Source organism: Phyllobates terribilis, unplaced genomic scaffold (assembly GCF_046119375.1).
Source record: "Phyllobates terribilis strain yellow unplaced genomic scaffold, ASM4611937v1 Scaffold_27__1_contigs__length_16484149, whole genome shotgun sequence".
Taxonomy (NCBI): domain Eukaryota; kingdom Metazoa; phylum Chordata; class Amphibia; order Anura; family Dendrobatidae; genus Phyllobates; species Phyllobates terribilis.
The window spans coordinates 2,240,046-2,262,522 of record NW_027362787.1 but is presented as its reverse complement, the minus strand read 5'-3'; the positions used below and the strand labels follow the sequence as shown (position 1 = coordinate 2,262,522).

At 47.8% G+C, this 22,477-nt stretch overlaps 1 protein-coding gene across 1 annotated transcript; it reads left to right on the top strand.

Moving 5' to 3' along the window:
• The first annotated feature begins 1,461 nt into the window (after positions 1-1,461).
• LOC141176486 (dynein axonemal heavy chain 12-like) lies at positions 1,462-22,126 on the top strand. Its single transcript, XM_073660432.1, has 6 exons — positions 1,462-1,544; positions 10,828-11,012; positions 11,304-11,424; positions 12,560-12,842; positions 17,555-17,671; positions 21,541-22,126. Exons 4-6 carry the CDS (start codon positions 12,585-12,587, stop codon positions 21,598-21,600), a joined length of 435 nt encoding a protein of 144 aa, XP_073516533.1. The 5' UTR covers positions 1,462-1,544; positions 10,828-11,012; positions 11,304-11,424; positions 12,560-12,584; the 3' UTR covers positions 21,601-22,126.
• Positions 22,127-22,477: the final 351 nt, after the last annotated feature.

Genomic DNA, 22,477 nt, shown 5'->3' with positions numbered 1-22,477 from the left:
CACATGTGCATCTCCCATCTCCCCCCCCCACACACATGTGCATCTCCATCCCCCCCACACACACACATGTGCATCTCCCATCTCCCCCCCCACACACACATGTGCATCTCCCATCCCCCCCCACACACATGTGCATCTCCCATCTCCCCCCCCACACACACACATGTGCATCTCCCATCTCCCCCCCCTTTCCCCCCCCCCCACACACACACACACACACACACACACATGTGCATCTCCCATCTCTCCACTCCTAGTTAATTGTATTTTAAAAAAAATAAAACTTGTTATACTTACCCCCATGCGATCCCTGCAGAATCCTGGCGCTCGTCTAAATCGCTGACAGCAGGTTCTCCTGACTTCCGGCCATGTGACGGCGCCGTCACATGACCGGAAGTCAGGGGAATTATGAAGGCGCTGCTGCAACAGCGCAGCTCAGCGCTGAAATGTCCCGGACCCGGTGCATAGCATGGGGCCGGGGGCCCCATGAGGAGAGAGACGCACAAGAGGGGGGCCCCCGAGGGGGCCCCTACCGGCCGGGCCCCATACTGGAGTCAGGGCAGTCATGCCCTGATGGCGGCCCTGCTGGAGGCTGGAGGGGCCCCCTCTCCCTCGGGGCCCCCGTTCAATGAACCGGCTGCACGGGCGGTAGTTCCGCCCCTGGTGTTGAGGAGCTGAACATCACAGCTCTGGTCACTGTGTAGTGGCCGCTCCCTGGTGCTGCAGATCAGCTCCTATTACATGAATATTAGCTGATCTGCAGGACCCGCAGTACAGTGAATGGAGCAGTGATGTTCAGATCTTCAAACTATTTACATCTGAGCGTTGCAAACAAGTGATGGGTAGAGCCAGTGCCGCGTGTCGGAGCCCACCGATCTGATATTGATAACCCATCCCCAGGATAAATCATCATTATTATACTACTGGAAACTCCATTAATGGATTGTCTGGGATTAATAACACGAGCCCCTTCTTTAAGAAAAAACAGTCCCTAACTGGTCACAGGATGAATGTGGGATTTCAGGTCACCCATTTACTGCAATGTAGCTGGCAATGCCACCCAGCGGATCTAAGCAAGTCCCGGGGCCACAACAATATACAGCCAGTGCCCGAGTATAGGATGGAAGATTAAAAAAAAATCTTCAAAAATGTATTTAGTGTGAGGCATACATCAAAAATACAGGCAATGCTTTTCCTGACAACTCTGAGTTTTATAATGTGGAAAAAAACATTTAAAAAAACACTGTGTGAACATAACCCTAACTGCATTGTGACTGTGTATATACATATATAAGCTGCCCCTCCCCCACCATGTGAGCATTCTCAGCGCGTACTGACCAATGCTGTCCACCAGGTGGCATCAGCAGGAAATTACAGCGATGAGACAAGCACTGCATGACAGCCCCGCCCCAATCTGCCCTATACCAGACACGCCCCCTACCAACGCCCCACCCCCGCTGCCATGACAACCGAATTATTTAATGGCAGAAAGAGAGACCTTATATGAGCAGAGAAGTAGCGGCCGGAGCGCGGGGTCCGCACAGGTGAGCGCCCCCTATAACACAGTGTATGTACTGCACGTCAGCTCTATGGCAGACTGTCACCTGTGCTGGATCCAGGACGTGTTACACTTATATCTGTACAGAGACACAGAGGACGCAGCGGGGCCCTGTCGCCAGATATATATATGTGCGTGTGTGTGTGTGTATATACAGTATATATGTGTATGTATATGCTGTATTACTGTATATATGCGTGTATATATGTACTAGCTATTGAACCCGTTCTACGCCCGGGTGGCGAGCATTTTTATTGGTATATGGTCTCCCATCCTGGTATTTGTGCTGCCCCCATCCTCTTGTGGTATGCATGGCACCCCTCACCCCCTAATCCTGGTATGCATGGCACCCCTCACCCCCTAATCCTGGTATGCATGGTCCCTCCACCCCCCAATCCTGGTATACATGGCACACCTCATTCCCCAATCATGGTATGTATGGTCCCCTCACCCCCCAACCCTGGTATGCATGGCACACCTCACCCCCCAATCATGGTATGTATGGTCCCCTCACCCCCCAATCCTAGTATGCATGGCACACCTCATTCCCCAATCCTGGTATGCATGGTCCCCTCACCTCCCAATCCTGGTATACATGGCACCCCTCACCCCCCAATCCTGGTATGCATGGCACCCCTCACCCCCAATCCTGGTATACATGGCACCCCTCATTCCCCAATCCTGGTATGCATGGCACCCCTCATTCCCCAATCCTGGTATGCATGGCACCCCTCATTCCCCAATCCTGGTATACATGGCACCCATCACCCCCCAATCCTGGTATGCATGGTCCCCTCACCCCCCAATCCTGGTATGCATGGTCCCCTCACCCCCCAATCCTGGTATGCATGGTCCCCTCACCCCCCAATCCTGGTATGCATGGTCCCCTCACCCCCTAATCCTGGTATACATGGCACCCCTCATTCTCCAATCCTGGTATGCATGGCACCCCTCACCCCCGAATACTGGTATACATGGCACACCTCATTCCCCAATCATGGTATGTATGGTCCCCTCACCCCCCAACCCTGGTATGCATGGCACACCTCACCCCCCCAATCATGGTATGTATGGTCCCCTCACCCCCCAATCCTAGTATGCATGGCACACCTCACCCCCCAATCATGGTATGTATGGTCCCCTCACCCCCCAATCCTAGTATGCATGGCACACCTCATTCCCCAATCCTGGTATGCATGGTCCCCTCACCTCCCAATCCTGGTATACATGGCACCCCTCACCCCCCAATCCTGGTATGCATGCCACCCCTCACCCCCAATCCTGGTATACTTGGCACCCCTCATTCCCCAATCCTGGTATGCATGGCACCCCTCATTCCCCAATCCTGGTATGCATGGCACCCCTCATTCCCCAATCCTGGTATGCATGGCACCCCTCATTCCCCAATCCTGGTATGCATGGCACCCCTCATCCCCAATCCTGGTATGCATGGTCCCGCCCCCCAATTCTGGTATACATGGCACCCCTCACCCCCAATCCTGGTATGCATGGTCCCCTCACCCCCCAATTCTGGTATACATGGTACCCCTCACCCCCAATCCTGGTATGCATGGTACCCCCTCATCCCTATTCTGGTATCTATGGTACCCCCTCACATCCCCAATCCTGGTATGCATGGTACCCCTCACCCCCAATCCTGTTATGCATGGCACCCCTCACCCCCAATCCTGTTATGCATGGTCCCCTCACCCCCAATCCTGTTATGCATGGTCCCCTTACCCCCCAATCCTGGTATGCATGGCACCCCTCACCCCCCAATCCTGGTATGGATAGTCCCCTCACCCACCAATCCTGGTATGTATGGTCCTCTCACCCCCCAATCCTGGTATGTATGGCACCCCTCACCCCCCAATCCTGGTATGTATGGCACCCCTCATCCCTATCATGCTACACACACATACAAGAAAATAAACACTTATACTCACCTTTCTTCCCTGTGCTCCAGCGCTGTTTCCCGTTCTGCTGGAGGCCGGGGGAGGAGTGCGGCGCCGAAGTACGCGTGTGCCCATACCACGCTGTCCGGCTCCATTTTGCTGAAGACACATTGCAAATGTGTCTTCAGTAAAATGGCGCCGGATAGCGCTATGCGCATGTGCCGATTTCAATGCCTCCCTCTTCCCCCGGACTCCGGACCGAACAGAAGCGCCGCGGTAACGCTCATCCCGGTCAGGTAAGTATGTAAGTATGGCGCCAGAGATCGCGGTATGTGTTCAGTGTATACGCATACCGTGATCTCCAGCACCATACACTCCTCTTACCTGTAACGGCTCCATGCGTTCTTCAGTCTGGAGCCAGACTGTGCAGGCGTGTCGCACTAGCGCAGACTATAAAGGCTTCAGACAGAGGGTACTCTATATGTATGTATATATATATATGTATACTGTATATGTGTATATGCATACTGTATGTATATATATATGTATACTGTATATGGGTGTGTATATATGTATACTGTATATGGGTGTGTATATGTATACTGTATATGGGTGTGTATATATGTATACTGTATGTGTGTGTATATATATGTATACTGTATATGTGTGTGTATATCTATACTGTGTATATATGTATACTGTATATGGGTGTGTATATATGTATACTGTATATAGGTGTATATATATGTATACTGTAGATGTGTGTATATGTATACTGTATACACAAATTCTTTGGTCTTATTATCTTCATTTAATTTGCTTGCAAGGAAAAACACAAAAGAGAATGAAGCAAAAATAAAATCATTGATCATTTCACACAAAACTCCAAAAATGGGCCGGACAAAAGTATTGGCACCCTCAGCCTAATACTTGGTTGCACAACCTTTAGCCAAAATAACTGCGAACAACCGCTTCCGGTAACCATCAATGAGTTTCTTACAATGCTCTGCTGGAATTGTAGACCATTCTTCTTTGGCAAACTTGTAGTGAGCTGGCCGTCTCTGGCTGTTCTGTGATAATTGATATAGAGCCTGTTACAGAAGTGATTACACAGGATGATGTTGCCACCTTGTGGCCAGAGGTTGCACCTGCGCAGGGTGTGATGACAGAGAAAAAGACTGAGCCTCCTGTGTCCCGCCCCAGAGAGTCATGTGACCAAAGTGGGAAGCAGGAAAAAGCGCTCGTAGAGTCTGCTGTGGTCTGTGAAAAGAGCCAGGACGGTGTGCAGGCCCTCGTGTGTGGCGCAGGAGAGACTCTCAACGTGATTTCTTCTATCTGACACCATATCCTCGGAGCCTTCCCCAGCTCCTGCACTGCTGAAGGATTCAGCTGTTACACTCCCTGCTACTGGAGTGTGGACTACATAAGGGGACCCACCAGAGCTTCTATCCGGATCAGAGAGACTGTAAGCGGGACCTCTGGCGAGAGGCCGAAGTATCCCTTCCTTTGTTTCCGCGAATTCTGCTGTTCCTGTTTTTTTTCCGGCTGGGACGCCTTCCTGCAAAGACAGACAGGCCTGCGACGGGGGACACATCCTTCTGGAGTAAAGGACTGGTAACGTGTGAGTAGGGACAGTGAGGGTCAGCTTATCAGTACACGTTATTACTGTGCATATTTACGGTTGTCATTTATTGTTTTTTTTTCTTTGCTGTGTTAAAAATGTATGCGAGTAAAGATACGGTTGTCAAGATAGAGTCTGTGTGTGGGGATCTTGCTGGGCCAGATCATAGATACCAATGCGCGGCCTTGCCCGCGGTCACTTCAAACTGCTCCAGGTCCCTGATATTTGAAGGGAGCCTTCTCCAAACTGCCATTTTGCGATCTCTCCACAGGTGTTCTATGGGATTCAGGTCTGGACTCATTGCTGGCCACCTTAGAAGTCTCCAGTGCTTTCTCTAAAACCATTTTATAGTGCTTTTGGAAGTGTGTTTTGGGTCATTGTCCTGCTGGAAGACCCATGACCTCTGAGGGAAACCCAGGTTTCTCACACTGGGCCCTACATTATGCTGCAAAATTTGTTGGTAGTCTTCAGACTTCATAATGCCATGCACACGGTCAAGCAGTCCAGTGCCAGAGGCAGCAAAGCAACCCCAAAACATCAGGGAACCTCCGCCATGTTTGACTGTAGGGACCGTGTTCTTTTCTTTGAATGCCTCTTTTTTTTTCCTGTACACTCTATGTTGATGCTTTTTCCCAAAAAGCTCGACTTTTGTCTCATCTGACCAGAGAACATTCTTCCAAAACGTTTTAGGCTTTCTCAGGTAAGTTTTGGCAAACTCCAGCCTGGCTTTTTTATGTCTTGGGGTAAGAAGTGGGGTCTTCCTGGGTATCCTACCATACAGTCCCTTTTCATTCAGACGCCAACGGATAGTATGGGTTGACACTGCTGTACCCTCGGACTGCAGGGCAGCTTGAACTTGTTTGGATGTTAGTCGAGGTTCTTTATCCACCATCCGCACAATCTTGCGTTGAAATCTCTCGTCAATTTTTTTTTCCGTCCACATCTAGGGAGGTTAGCCACAGTGCCATGGGCTTTACACTTCTTGATAACACTGCGCACAGAAGACACAGGAACATTCAGGTCTTTGGAGACGGACTTGTAGCCTTCAGATTGCTCATGCTTCCTCACAATTTGGTTTCACAAGTCCTCAGACAATTCTTTGGTCTTCTTTCTTTTCTCCATGCTCAATGTGGTACACACAAGGACACAGGACAGAGGCTGAGTCAACTTTAATCCATGTTAACTGGCTGCAAGTGTGATTTAGCTATTGCCAACACCTGTTAGGTGCCACAGGTAAGTTACAGGTGCTGTTAATTACACCAATTAGAGAAGCATCACATGATTTTTCAAACAGTGCCAATACTTTTGTCCACCCCCTTTTTTAGGTTTGGTGTGGAATTATATCCAATCTGGCTTTAGGACAATTCTTTTTGTGTTTTTTTCATTGAAGACAAATTAAATGAAGAGAATAATACCAAAGAATTTGTGATTGCAATCATTTTCAGGAAGAAATTGAGCATTATCTGACAGAATTGCAGGGGTGCCAATACTTTTGGCCAGCACTGTATACTGTATATGGGCGTGTGTATATATATATGTATACTGGTATGTGTGTGTATATGTGTGTATATATGTGTATATATGTATACTGTATATGTGTGTATATATGTATACTGTATATGTGTGTATATATGTATACTGTATATGGGTGTGTATATATATATATATATACTGTATATGGGTGTGTATATATATATACTGTATACTGGGTGTGTATATATGTATACTGTATAAGTGTGTATATATATATATATATACTGTATGTGTGTATATATATGTATACTGGTATATGTGTGTATATATGTATACTGTATATGGGTGTATATATGTATACTGTATATGTGTATATATATGTATACTGTATATGTGTGTATATATGTATACTGTATATATGTGTATATATGTATACTGTATATGGGTGTGTATATATATATATATATACTGTATATGGGTGTGTATATATATATATACTGTATACTGGGTGTGTATATATGTATACTGTATAAGTGTGTATATATATATATATACTGTATGTGTGTATATATATGTATACTGGTATATGTGTGTATATATATGTATACTGTATATGGGTGTATATATATATACTGTATATGTGTGTATATATGTATACTGTATATGTGTGTATATATATGTATACTGTATATGGGTGTGTGTATATATATGTATACTGTATATGTGTGTATATATGTATACTGTATATGTGTGTGTATATGTATACTGTATATGGGTGTGTATATATGTATACTGTATATGTGTGTATATATATGTATACTGTATATAATCTTTAATCTTTGTCAGGTCCAGGGGTCCTGTAGAATGTGAATCCCTGAGGAACAGCGTATCCTTGGCTTGTGCCAAGACAGAAGAAAAGTTGCTGAACACTTGGTACCCCAAAGTGATCAATCTATTTGCCAATCAAGATGCCCTGCAGTTGATTAATGCGGACAAATTGGATTCCTTTTATAACTGCGTCTCGACTAGCGGGGTGCCTCAAGGGTCTGTCTTGGGCCCTATATTATTTAATATATTTATTAATGATCTAGTGGAAGGGTTGCATAGTAAAATAGCAATATTTGCAGATGATACTAAACTTTGTAAAGTAGTTAATACAGATGAGGATAGGGCACAGCTACAGGAGGATTTAGATAAATTGGGGAGTTGGGCCAAAAAATGGCAAATGGGGTTCAATGCCGATAAATGTAAGGTCATGCACATGGGAAAGAAAAACAGCAGTCACCCATACATATTAAATGGGAAACCGTTGGGGAAATCTGACATGGAGAAGGACCTGGGCGTCTTGGTTAACAGCAAATTAAATTGGAGTGCCCAGTGTCAGGCAGCAGCTGCGAAGGCAAATAGAGTCATGGCATGCATCAGAAGAGGAATAGGGGCATATGATGAGAACATTGTTCTTCCTCTGTATAAAGCGCTGGTAAGGCCGCACTTAGAATATTGTGCACAGTTCTGGGCTCCGGTGCTCAGGAAAGACATATTGGAGCTAGAGAGGGTACAAAGGAGGGCGACTAAGGTAATAAAGGGAATGGAGGGACTAGAATACCCAGAGAGGTTGTCCAAATTAGGCCTATTTACGTTGGAAAAGAGAAGGCTTAGGGGAGACCTCATAAACATGTATAAATACATCAGGGGGCTGTACAGAGATCTCTCCCATGACCTGTTTATACCAAGGATGGTGACAAAGATGAGGGGGCACACTATGCGTCTGGAGGAACGGAGGTTCCTGCACCAGCATAGAAGGGGATTCTTTACGGTCAGAGCCGTGAGACTCTGGAACTCTCTGGGAGAGGAAGTGGTGATGTCCAACTCACTTAATGAGTTCAAGAGAGGACTGGACGCCTTTCTTGAGAACAATAAAATTACGTCTTATGCTTAGTGATAGTTAATTAATCCAGGGATTTAATCTGACTGCCAGATTGGAGTCGGGAAGTGAATTTTTCCTCAATGATGTAAATTGGCCTATACCGCATGGTTTTTTTTTGCCTTCCCCTGGATCAACGCTGCGGAATAGCTGCAGTGCACAAGAAATAGGCTGAACTGGATGGACGCTTGTCTTTTTTCGGCCTTTTAAACTATGTAACTATGTAACACTTATGTCCAAGCAGGTAAAGGCGGCTGCAAGATCCGTGATATATAAGGATTCATGTTCATTATTGTATCTCTGGATCAGACATAGACTCAGAGTGATACAACTAAATAGACCCTATAGGGGTAAAGTTGGCATATCCGGGGGGAAATATATCCCAGATTTGCCAAACTGAGCCAACTCATGAAACACATGGGTACATAGGAGAAGAAAGAGTTAATTGGCGTAAAAAATATAAATTTTTATTCCATCAAGTTAAAAAACGTACATAGTAAAAAGAGAAATGACATAATACGGATAGTATAAAGACACTAATTAGATTACCAATGTAGCAAGATATGTTACAAAGTATACATATATGGTCACGCATATGGTCACAGTGGGACATGAGCAATATAGATAATATAGCATAAGGTTAGTATATCAAGACAATCCAATGAGTGTAATAATATATCAAAAAGTAATCCAGAAGTATTCCATAGTCATTGGATTTACACTTGCCATATGCATCAGGTATCCATCTAAATAATGCTCCTGCCCACAAATAATCAGATACATGTCACATAAAACATTTTTTAAGGTAGTCTCTTACCACAAAGAGTGCCAAAAAGGAGGGTAAAGTGCATAAAGGAGCGCACAGTGGCAGAGTGGTATTCCCATCTCATATATTTATGGCACTTCCACAGTCTGAGGACGCACATCCGGCTGAAGTATATTGCTGCGCAGGGACATGCCGGGTCCCTGAGCTGCAATGCATGCCGCCAGCCAATCAAAGGCCAGTAGCTGATGTCGGCGTGCCAGTCACGAGCGACGCATGGAAGTGACGTCATGCGCTGCCCTTGCCGGCACACTGAAATCAGCTACAGAAGAAGACGCCGCATGTCGTGGGAGCGCAGGAAGGTAAGAAGAATCATTTATTTTTGTTTATTTAATGTATTACAAAAGAACAACAGAACATTATACCAGGAAAGGGCCAAGGATGGGGAGCATTAGACAAGGAAGGGGCTCAGGGTGGGGAGAATTAGACAAGGAAGGGGCCCAGGATGGGGAGCATTATATAAAGAAGGGGCCCAGGATGGGGAACATTATACAAGGAAAGGGCCCAGGATAGGGAGCATTATACCAGAATGGGGGTCATTATACCATGACATGGGCCAGGATGAAGGACATTACACCAGGAAGGGCACAAGGATGGAGGTCATTATACCAGAATGGGGCCTAGGATGGGGGACAGGATACCAGGATGGAGGACATTGTTATAGGATGGGGGACATTGTACCAGGATTGGGGACATTGTTACAGGAAGGGGCCAGGATGGGGGACATTATTACAGTAAGAGGCCCAGGACCAAGGACATTATACCAGGAAGGAGCCCAGGATTGGGACGTTATTGCTGAAAGGGGCTCAGGATGGGGGGTATTATACACAGAAGGTGGATATTATAACAGGAAGAGGCCCAGGATCGGGGATATTATAACAGGAAGGGGCGCAGGATGGGGAACATTATACCAGGAAGGGGCCTAGAATGAGAGACATTATTATAGGATGGGGCTACAATGGGAAACATCCAAGGCAGGGACGAACACGCGCATCATTATCGGATCTAGAATGCTACAAGGGCCCATACATCTGACCAACATGCTGGTGGGGGCCCAGGTCCAAATTTTGCACATCTGCAGGAACATGGCATATGGCTTAACAGTATGTCATATGTTGGGAAGGGGTTAAGCTACAGCACATTACATAGCCTCTTGCAGCTATATCAATGGAAAAATTAAAAAATGTATGGCTTTTTGAAGAAGGGAAGGAAAAAATGCAAAACAAAAAATTATCCGGTCCTGAAGGGATTAAGGAGTTCCCACCCACAGTAAATGTTGTCACTCAGCTTAAAATCTTCACTTGCTTATTAGCAGAAGCTAAGGTTTCATTAGGATCTCCGAGGCTAAAGTTACATGCGGCTCCAGCTTACATGTAAAGGGGATGGTATCAAGGAGTCTCACCAAACTTTCCCTACAAATGTCCAACAATTCAGAATTCATATCCATTGATAATTTATCTTCTAAAATGATAGCATTTTTTTTCTATCCTTTTCATTTTATGTGTAATTAACTTTTTGCTCTCCTCCTTTAAGCAATGGGAGGAACGACTGATAAGGATCCAGGAAACCATTGATGAATGGCTGAAGGTGCCGACCCAGTGGCTTTAATCTTCTCTTCTGAGGACATCATGCAGCAAATGCCTGAAGAAGGACGCTTATTCCAGACTGTGGACAGAAACTGGAGAGAGATCATGAAACATTGCGTTAAAGACCCGAAGGTAAATGGATGCTTCATGGTGGACTGATACAAGAAAGCACGGTCATCTTGCATCCAGGATTGATGTTTTCCAAGAGTCCGTGTCCTGATGCTTCCATCACAAGGATCCCGGGTTATGGGGCTCCGCACTGCCTGGACTCCAGCCTCCCGCATCTTCTATTTTCTATCCAAATAGGTTCTAATTTTTCTTTTAATATAAACTATTGGCACAATAGTCAATGAATGTGACCTTTTTTCAGTCTCTATAACTATATAATGGAATCTTACTTATGGGCTATCTACTTTGTTTTAGGTTTTAAGCGCCACTTCTCTGACCGGACTTCTGGAGAAACTTCAGGACAGCAATGTGCTTCTGGATAAAATCATGAAAGGGCTGAATGCCTATCTGGAGAAGAAGAGGCTTTTTTCCCACGGTATAGTCCTTTCACTTGTTGCAATGATTGTATATATTCCTTAAATATTTTTTTTTCTTATTTAAACGCATTGAAATCATTTTTGTAATTGGATTTCATTAATAATTTTGCACTGTTTGCCTTCTATTGGCTCTGTGTTGCGCTGGCTATTGGACTTATTTTTAATCTGTCTTTTTTCAGCTCCTCTTAGCCGATTTATGACCACAGATCACATCAAAGCTGAATGTGCAGGAAACAAAAAGCCTAACGGTGCAACATTTTTAATGAAACTGAATTGTCGCAAATACTCGCAATTAAATGGGTATTCCCATCTCCAAGATCCTATCCCAATATGTAGTAGGCGTAGTAATAATAATAATATTAGCAAATACCTCCAATTAGAAGTGTAGTATAGTTCTTCTGATTCACTATGTCGCTTTCCCCATGTGCAAGGCATTGCAGTAGCTTCGGTATCCATGGTTACGACCACTCATATAGTGACAGTTATTTGCTAGTGGTCGTAACCTAAGCTACTGCAATGCCCTGCACATGGGGTAAGCAACAAAACAAATCAGAAGAACTATACTAAACTTCTAATTGGAGGTATTTGCTAATATTATTATTATTACGCATACTACATATTGGGGTAGAATCCTGGAGATGGGAATACACATTTCAGTTAAATAAAAAAAAGTTCCCAAAGCTGGATAGCCCCTTTAAGCTAACCATACGCATGACATATGAGATACCCGTGGTCTGAATGGTTATTTGGCTATTTCTCCTGACTCCCACCTATTCTGCTGAACAGTCATGTGGTTTTAATGGGGAGAGAGGAGAAAGTCGGTACTGGACACCTCCGGCAGCGGGTTATCTCCCCTGAGAACCAAAAGACCGGGTATTGAAATCCCATCTGCCCGATCCTTCTGGCCCTGACATCCTCTATCGGGGGAGAGTCAGGAGACCCCCATACACATCAGTGGGTAGGCCGGTCCTGCTGCAATCGTCAGGTTTAAACTATTTTAATCCAATGTGTATGGGGACTGAATCTTTACTTTAAAGCTTTGCTTTTCTATTTTCTCACATAGACACTAATACAAATGGCGCCTGACCCAATACTTTAATGACATCTTTATCATATTGTGCATTTTCGCTTTAGCTTTTTCTTCCTGTACAACAATGAAATGCTAGAAATTCTCTCTGAGACTAAAGATCCTCTGCGGGTCCAACCACATCTAAAGAAGGGCTTTGAAGGCATAGCAAAGCTGGAGCTCCTTCCTAACCTGGACATCAAAGCCATGTACAGCACCGAGGGGGAACGCGTAGAGCTCATCCAGACCATCTCCACCTCCGAGGCTCGGGGGGCCGTGGAGAAGTGGCTCATCCAAGGGGAAGATGTCATGTTAAGGAGCGTGCATGATGTTATTGCTCGGTCACGAATGGTACGGATCTACCTACAGACCAAAAGCATTAATTGGAACTAATCTAGTCTATATATATAATCGTCTTATCCCGTCTGTCTGTCTGTCTGTGTGTCTGTCTGTCCAGGAAATCCCGCGTCGCTCATTGGTCCGGCAGCGGCCAATCAGCGCCGGGGGATTTCTAAAAAAAGATGGCGGCCGTTAGCGGCTCATCTGCGGGACGGAGCTGAGCGGCGATGCAGCCAGGAGATGACTGGCGCAAGGCGCTCATCTCCCGGCCGGCAACAGCAGAAGGAACCCGACCGACGGACCCATCTGCGGGATGGAGATGCAGCCGGAAGATGAGCGCCGCGAGGCGCTCATCTCCCGGCCGGTAGCAGCGGAAGGACCGCCGGCGTCGCTGACCTCCATGCGGAAGGGAGGACCGGGGAGCGGCGCTGCGGGTCGGGATACTTCTGCTGTGAGCGCCCGCTATGTCCCGGGTTCTCGCAGCGGAAGTAGCCGCACAGGCAGCGCCGCTCCCCGGTCCTCACCAAGACGATTCGATGATTGATCGCGGTCTTCGGACCCGACCAATCACTGATCTTAGCGCAAAACTTAAACACCGCTGTGCTGATTGGTCGCCGACGCTGCCCGCGACCAATCACCGATCTTGGCTCCACATTTAAACACCGCTGTGGTGATTGGTCGCGGCCGATATTTAAATTTGGCGCCAAAATCGGTGATTGGTCGCGGCCGATATTTCAATTTGGCGCCCAAATCGGTGATTGGTCGCGGTCAGCGTCCCCGACCAATCAGCACAATAGTGTTTAACTTTGGCGCCAAGATCAGTCATTGGTCGCGGGCCAAGACAGCGACCAATCACCGATTTGTGCGGCACTTTTAAATAGCGTCCGTGACCAATTGGATGTCAGCGCCGCTCCCCGGTCCTCCCTTCACACCCTAGCCGCATGGATGTCAGCGCCGCTCCCCGGTCCTCCCTTCACACCCTAGCCGCATGGATGTCAGCGCCGCTCCCCGGTCCTCCCTTCACACCCTAGCCGCATGGATGTCAGCGGCGCTGCCTGTGCGGATACTTCCGCTCCGAGAACCCGGGACATGAGCGGGCGCTCGCAGCAGAAGTATCTGGACTCGCAGCGCCGCTCCCCGGTCCTCCCTTAACACCCTAGCCGCTGATGTCCCCACTGTATCCGCATGGTCTTACAAAGGTCCGGACATTTGTGTTAAAAATCGCTGATTGGTCGCTGGCGCTGCCCGCGACCAATCACCGATTTGGGCGCCAAATTTAAATATCAGCCGCGACCAATCAGCACAGCGGTGTTTAAATGTGGAGCCAAGATCGGTGATTGGTCGCTGGCGCTGCCCGCGACCAATCACCGATTTGGGCGCCAAATTTAAATATCGGCCGCGACCAATCACCGATCTTGGCTCCACATTTAAACACCGCTGTGCTGATTGGTCGCGGCTGATATTTAAATTTGGCGCCCAAATCGGTGATTGGTCGCGGGCAGCGCCAGCGACCAATCAGCGATTTTTAACACAAATGTCCGGACCTTTGTAACACCATGCGGATACTGTGGGGACATCAGCGGCTAGGGTGTGAAGGGAGGACCAGGGAGCGGCGCTGCGGGTCGTGATACTTCTGCTCCGAACGCCCGCTCATGTCCCGGGTTCTCGGAGCGGAAGTATCCGCACAGGCAGCGCCGCTGACATCCATGCGGCTAGGGTGTGAAGGGAGGAACGGGGAGCGGCGCTGACATCCAATTGGTCGTGGACGCTATTTAAAAGTGCCGCACAAATCGGTGATTGGTCGCGGTCTTGGCCCACAACCAATCACGGATCTTGCCGCAAAAGTTAAACACTACGGTGCTGATTGGTCGCGGACGCTGACAGCGACCAATCACCGATTTTGGCGCCACATTCAAATATCGGCCGCGACCAATCACCGATCTTGGCTCCACATTTAAACACCGCTGTGCGGATTGGTCGCGGACGCTATTTAAATGTGGCACCAAAATCGGTGATTGGTCGCGCCCAGCGTCGGCGACCAATCAGCACAGCGGTGTTTAAATGTGGAGCCAAGATCGGTGATTGGTCGCGGCCGATATTTGAATGTGGCGCCCAAATCGGTGATTGGTCGCTGTCAGCATCCGCGACCAATTAGCACCGTAGTGTTTAACTTTGGCCGCAAGATCAGTGGTTGGTTGCGGGCCAAGTCGGCGATCAATCACCGATTTGTGCGGCACATTTAAATAGCGGCCGCGACCAATTGGATGTCAGCGCCGCTCCCCGGTGCTCCCTTCACGCCCTAGCCGCATGGATGTCAGCGCCGCTGCCTGTGCGGATACTTCCGCTCCGAGAACCCGGGACATGAGCGGGCGCTCGCAGCAGAAGTATCCCGACCCGCAGCGCCGCTCCCCGGTCCTCCCTTCACACCCTAGCCGCTGATGTCCCCACAGTATCCGCATGGTGTTACAAAGGTCCGGACATTTGTGTTAAAAATCGCTGATTGGTCGCTGACGCTGCCGCCGACCAATCACCGATTTAGGCGCCAAATTTAAATATCGGCCGCGACCAATCACCGATCTTGGCTCAACATTTAAACACCGCTGTACTGATTGGTCGCGGACGCTATTTAAATGTGCCGCCAAAATTGGTGATTGGTCGCGCACAGCGTCGGCGACCAATCAGCACAGCGGTGTTTGAATTTGCCGCCAAGATCGGTGATTGGTCGCGGCCAGCGCCAGCGACCAATCAGCGATTTTTAACACAGATGTCCTGACCTTTGTAACACCATGCGGATACTGTGGGGACATCAGTGGCTAGGGTGTGAAGGGAGGACCGGGGAGCGGCGCTGCGAGTCCGGATACTTCTGCTGCGAGCGCCCACTCATGTCCCGGGTTCTTGCAGCGGAACTATCCGCACAGGCAGCGGCGCTGACATCCATGCGGCTAGGGTGTGAAGGGAGGACCGGGGAGCGGCGCTGACATCCAATTGGTCGCGGCCGCTATTTAAATTTAAATGTGGCGCCAAAATCGGTGATTGGTCGCGCCCAGCGTCGGCGACCAATCAGCACAGCGGTGTTTAAATGTGGAGCCAAGATCGGTGATTGGTCGCGGCCGATATTTAAAATTGGCGCCCAAATCGGTGATTGGTCGCGGGCAGCACCAGCGACCAATCAGCGATTTTGAACACAAATGTCCGGACCTTTGTAACACCCTGCGGATACTGTGGGGACATCAGCGGCTAGGGTGTGAAGGGGGGACCGGGGAGCGGCGCTGCGGGTCGGGATACTTCTGCTCCGAGCGCCCGCTCATGTCCCGGGTTCTCGCAGCGGAAGTAGCCGCACAGGCAGGGGCGCTCCCCTGTCCTCTCTAATACGATTCCGCTCCCCGCTCCTCACCAATACGATTCGCTGATTGGTCGCGCTCTCCACACCCGACCAATCAGTGATCTTGGCGCTAAAGTTAAACACCGCTCTGCTGATTGTTCGCGTCCGCTGCCCGCAACCAATCACCGATTTGGGCGCCACATTTAAATAGCGGCCGCGACCATTCACCGATCTTGCCGCCACATTTAAACACTGCTGTGCTGATTGGACGCGGACGCCGGACGCGTCCAATCAACGAGATTGGCGCCAAATTTAAGCAACGCTCTGCTGATTAATCGCGGTCGCTGGCCGAGATCAATCAGCAGTATTGGCGCCAAATTTAAACCTCACTCTGCTGATTGGTCGCAACCACCGGCCGCGACCAATCTGCGTTTTTGGTGCCAAATTTAAACAACGCTCTGCTGATTGGTCACGGTCGCCGGCCGAGACCAATCAGCAGCATTGGGGCCAAATGTAAACCCCGCTGTGCTGATTGGTCGCGGTCGCCGGCAAAGACCCATCAGCATTATTGGTGCCAAATTTAAACCCTGCTCTACTGATTGGTCGCAGCCGCCAGCCGCGACTAATCAGCGATTTTGGTGCCAAATTTAAACACCGCACTGCTGATTGGTCGCGGCCGCCAGCCGCGACCAATCAGCGAGATTGGCGCCAAATTTAAACAACGCTCTGCTGATTGGTCGCTGTCGCCGGCCTCGACCAATCAGCGATTTTGGCACCAAATTTAAAGAATGCTCTGCTGTTTGGTCACGGCCGGCGACCAATCTGTGATTTTGGCGCCGAATTTAAACCCCACTCTGCATCGCTCTGCTGATTGGTCGCGGTCGGCGGCCATGACCAGTCAGCAGTATTGGCGCCAAATTTAAACACCGCTCGGCTGATTGGTCGCGACTAATCAGCGATTTTGGTGCCAAATTTAAACACGCTCTCCAGTCCTCACTAACACGGTTCGCTGATTGGTCGCGGCCGCCGCCCGCGACCAATCATCGATATTGCCGCCAAATTTAAACACCGCTTTGCTGATTGGTCGCGGTTGCCGAACGCGACCAATCAGCGATTTTGGCGCCAAATTTAAACACAGCTCTGCTGATTGCACCCGGTCGGCCGCATACCTATTCTAGAATACCCGGTGCATTAGAATCGGGCCACCATCTAGTTCTTTTATATTTGTATAAGATTATTTGGCGGCAGTGAATGATTTGTGGATGATGTATCTCTTGCAATAGAGCCAGGTAGCAGATCTTCTACCTGCAATCGGTAGAAATGAATTTGCTAGATAATACTAGTAAGGTTGTCCCTCTCTTAAATGCTTCTGTCAACGTAATTTAACTTTCTTTTTTAAAAGGCATACCCTGCGACTGCAAGAAAAGACTGGGTGAGGGAATGGCCGGGCAGGTCGTGCTCTGTGTGTCTCATGTTCTGGACAAGTGAAGTGCATGAAGCTATCGGCAGTGGCCCGGAGGTACGGCATAAGCTCCTTTACTGATCAAGGTTGCTTCACTATAAACAGTCATGGCCGGAAGTGTTGGCACCCTTGAAGTTGTTCCAGAAAATGAAGTATTTTTCCATAAAAAATTGCATGTGTATTTTCTGTTATACACATGTTTATTTCCTTTGTATGTATTGGAACAACACAAAAAAAGGCAAATTGGATATAATTTCACACAAAACCCCATAAATGGGTCGGACAAAATTGTTGGCATCTTTCCAAAATTGTGGGTAAACAATTTTGTTTCAAGCATGTGATGCTCGTTCAAACTCACCTGTGGCAAGTAAAAGGTGCGGGCAATATGAAAATCACACCTGAAACCTGATACAAAGGGGAAAAGTTGACTCAGTCTTTGCGTTGTTACGTGCCACACTAAGCAGGGAGAACAGTAAGAGGAGAAGAGAACTGTCTGAGGACTTGAGAACCAAAATTGTTGACTAATATCTTCTTTTTGTGTTGTTCCAATATACACAAATGAAATAAACATGTGAACAACAAAACGTGTAATTGTAATAATTTTCTGGGAGAAATACATATATATACATTCATAGACAGACTTCATGAGTTCTCCTGCTAATAGACTGTCATACCCAGAGACGCAGCTTATAGGAGTTTCCAGGGGGGGATATACCATTGGTGCAACAGAGGTAAGGGGACCCACATTCACATCCAAAGATGCAAGCAGCTTATTTCACAGTACGTTATTAGACTGCAAAGAGCCCATGTAGTGTTCTTGCCCAGGGGTCTTCTCCTGGGGGTTGCAGTTGTACAGCGGCTCAATATCTTGAAGGTACCCAAAAGGCTCCATAGTATTGTTGGGATTTTGCATTGATTCATGCATCTTGTCTAGAGATGCGCAACTAAATTTGCAGGACCTTGGTCTAAGAGAGCAGGTTAGTAGTCTGTGGCTGTTGGATGGGAGCCTTGCTAACCGCCTCTTACATGCCGGCATCCCTGGCTCCTCTTTTGATTAGCCGGCCAGGCGTGATGTCATTTGTGCCTCACACCACAACTATGACATCGACATCAAAAGAGGAGCCGGAGATGCCGGTTCACGGGGCTCCGGTCCTGCGGCCGTGGAATACTGACCGGACTGTTGGACCAGAGTCCTGCAAATCCATTCGCTCATCTCTACTCTCGTCATATCTACCAATAAGGGAAGACATTGTATGGGATTTCCCATAATACCAGCATAAAATGAATCCATCTGCATTGAGTTTTCCATGCTGTTTGTAGCAGGGTTTTATAGAGGTACATCTGGGTATTTGGAGCAATTTGCGAGGAGGCAAATTGTCCCAGCACACTCGCAGCACATTGGGGGCTCTCGTCACCATAGAGGGGCACGCTCGTGACGTGGTCAGGGAAATGATCGAAACAGGTTTGTGCAAACATCATGGCTGGCAGCAAACTTTCCAATACCATGTTCTATTTATTATACACTACATGGAGAAAGGTATTGTGCCCCCTCCACATTACACCTACAGGGGCTTTTATGGCCTCCTATTCTAATCCATATCCAGGATGTTAATATGGAGTCCGTCCCTCTACAGATATCACAGCTCAGTATGCCGAGCACCTTCATACATTTCACCATATTCCCATGTTCTTTCCATATCTATGTTATGTTCCCCCCTCTTTTCTTTGAGTTTTCATAGGACACAATTGATCTTGTCACAGTAAAGCAATCTTGGGGTGTACTTACAATGACGTCTATGGGGCAGTAGTCATTTCTGCATATTGAGATGGTGGTCACTATATAGGAATGTTTTGGCATCTGTAGGTGTCGGCATCCCCTGTATATGACTCATTGCCACAATTGATCTTCTTTATAGTCAGTGGTTTGGATGGCCTAGGTGCGGTTTGTAATATTTTCTATCAATGGTGTGTGTGCCCTCCTCTGTGCAGTGTCGTTCTATAACCATGGATGGACTAATAAAGGGGTTTTATGTCAATTCCTTTAATGACCTTTTGTTCGGTTTCTTTGTAGGTATTATGTCATTCTCCGAGTGGTCAGCCATTCTAAGCCTGAGCAGACATATGGCAATGTAATTGATGTGTGCCTGACATTGTTCTTCCCTATGTGGCGGCGACATATTTATGCTGCCATTCTCCAGTATTTGTTCTAATTAATCATCCTAAAGGTGTTTAGTGGGGTTGAGGTTGAGAACGTGTGGGAAACAGTTCTGCTCTTCTATTCCCTTAGGGTTGGAAGCTACAATTGTTTAAAATGTCTTGTGCTGAAGCATTAAGATATCTTTTCACTGGAACTAAGGGGCCTAGACCACCCCCTAAAAACAAGGCCATACCTCCACCACCAAACTGCCCAGCGGGCACAATGCAGTTAATAGGGTAACGTTCTCCTGGCATTCACCAAATCCAGACTCGTCCATCAGATGCCAGATAGAGAAGTGTGATCCGTCACTGCACAGAACAGGTCTCCTCCAGAGTCCTGTGGTGGCGGCTTCACACCACTCCATCCGACGCTCGGCATCGTGCTTGGTGATGTAAGGCTGCATGCAGCTGCTCGGCCATAAAGCTCCAGGCGGGGGCGCAGTGTTTGTGGTGATGTTGTTACCAAAGTAGATCTGGACTCTGCAGTCATGGAGTCAGGAGAGCGTTCTGCCCTCTGCTCCTCAGCACTCAGTGACCCCGCTCTGTAATGTTCTGGGGTCTCCTGAGTTGCTGCAGTTCCTTCCACTCCTTAATAATATCACTCACATGTGATGGGGGAAGATTTAGGAGGGAAGAAATGTAATATCCAGACTTGTTACCCCGGTGGCTCCTATTACAGGACCGCGCTGGTATCAGAGAGCTCTGCACCACCAGCCGTTCTGTCATATGTTAGTAACAGCACACAGCATGGGAGGGCGGATATTATACACCAGGGGCGAGGGGACGGATATTATACACCAGGGGCGAGGGGACGGATATTATTCACCAGGGGCGAGGGGACGGATATTATACACCAGGTGCGAGGGGACGGATATTATACACCAGGTGCGAGGGGACGGATATTATACACCAGGGGCGAGGGGACGGATATTATACACCAGGGGCGAGGGGACGGATATTATACACCAGGTGCGAGGGGACGGATATTATACACCAGGGGCGGGGGGACGGATATTATACACCGGGGCGAGGGGACGGATATTATACACCAGGGGCGGGGGGACGGATATTATACACCGGGGCGAGGGGACGGATATTATACACCGGGGGGGCGAGAGGCCAGATGTTATACACAAGGGGGAGGGAGCGAGGGGACAGATGTTATACACCGGGGCTGGGGGCCGGATATTATGCAAAGAAGGGCTTGGGGTTGGATGTTATACAGTGGGGTTGAGGGGATGGATTTTATACACTGGCGGGGGGGGGCGAGGGGACGGATATTATACACCGGGGGGGCGAGAGGCCGGATGTTATACACCAGGGGGAGGGAGCGAGGGGACAGATGTTATACACCGGGGCTGGGGGCCGGATGTTATACCCTGGGGGCCAGATGTTATGCAATGGAGCGCTTGGGGTTGGATGTTATACAGTGGGGTTGAGGGGATGGATTTTATACACTGGAGGGGGGGCGAGGGGAGAGATGTTATACTAAACTAGGGGCGAGGGGTGGATGTTATACACCGGGGGAGGCGAGAGGCCGGATTTTATAAACTGGGGGCTGAGAGTCCGGATGTTATACACCGTGGGCAATGGGACTAAATGAAAAAAGCAGAATTTGGTGACTAGGAGTTTTGTCCTATAATGTATGTGCATTTGCCTTCCCTTTAGAAACTCTCCCTTGTGATTCTGCAGTGTCTTAGAGGTTGACTATCTTTTCCTACATTCCTCAGGAGTTTCTCATGAACAGACTTCCGGTGGCTTGCCCAACTCCGCTATTACTGGGAGAATGAGAATGCGAGAGTGCGAATCATCAACTGCAATGTGAAGTCCGCCTATGAGTACCTGGGCAGCTCCCCACGCCTGGTCATCACTCCGCTCACTGACAGATGCTAGCGGACTCTGCTATGATGTGATGGGTTATGCTCAGAAATGTTTTTGACTTTTGTATGATGCATGAAACTTATTAGCAATTATTATTGATATTTCATACCAGTTCTTTCATGTTTCATTGGTAGATCGGTGCTTTTTATCTAAATCTTGGTGGAGCTCCAGAAGGTCCGGCCGGCACAGGAAAAACTGAGACCACCAAAGATTTGGCCAAGGCGCTGGCCGTGCAGTGTGTGGTCTTTAACTGCTCTGATGGTTTGGACTACATAGCAATGTCAAAGGTACATACAATGTTAAGCTGCTCCATTGCAGATAATAAACTGACTCCATCCGATGTTCTGCTGACATCTTTTGATTATATAGTACAGACCAAAAGTTTGGACACACATTCTCATTTAAAGATTTTTCTGTATTTTCATGACTATGAAAATTGTACATTCACACTGAAAGCATCAAAACTATGAATTAACACATGTGGAATTATATACTTAACAAAAAAGTGTGAAACGACTGAAAATATGTCTTATATTCTAGGTTCTTCAAAGTAGCCACCTTTTGCTTTGATGACTGCTTTGCACACTCTTGGCATTCTCTTGATGAGCTTCAAGAGGTAGTCACCGGAAATGTCTTTCACTTCACAGGTGTGTCCTGTCAGGTTTAATAAGTGGGATTTCTTGCCTTATAAATGGGGTTGGGACCATCAGTTGTGTTGTGCAGAAGTCAGGTGAATACACAGCTGATAGTCCTACTGAATAGACTGTTAGAATTTGTATTATGGCA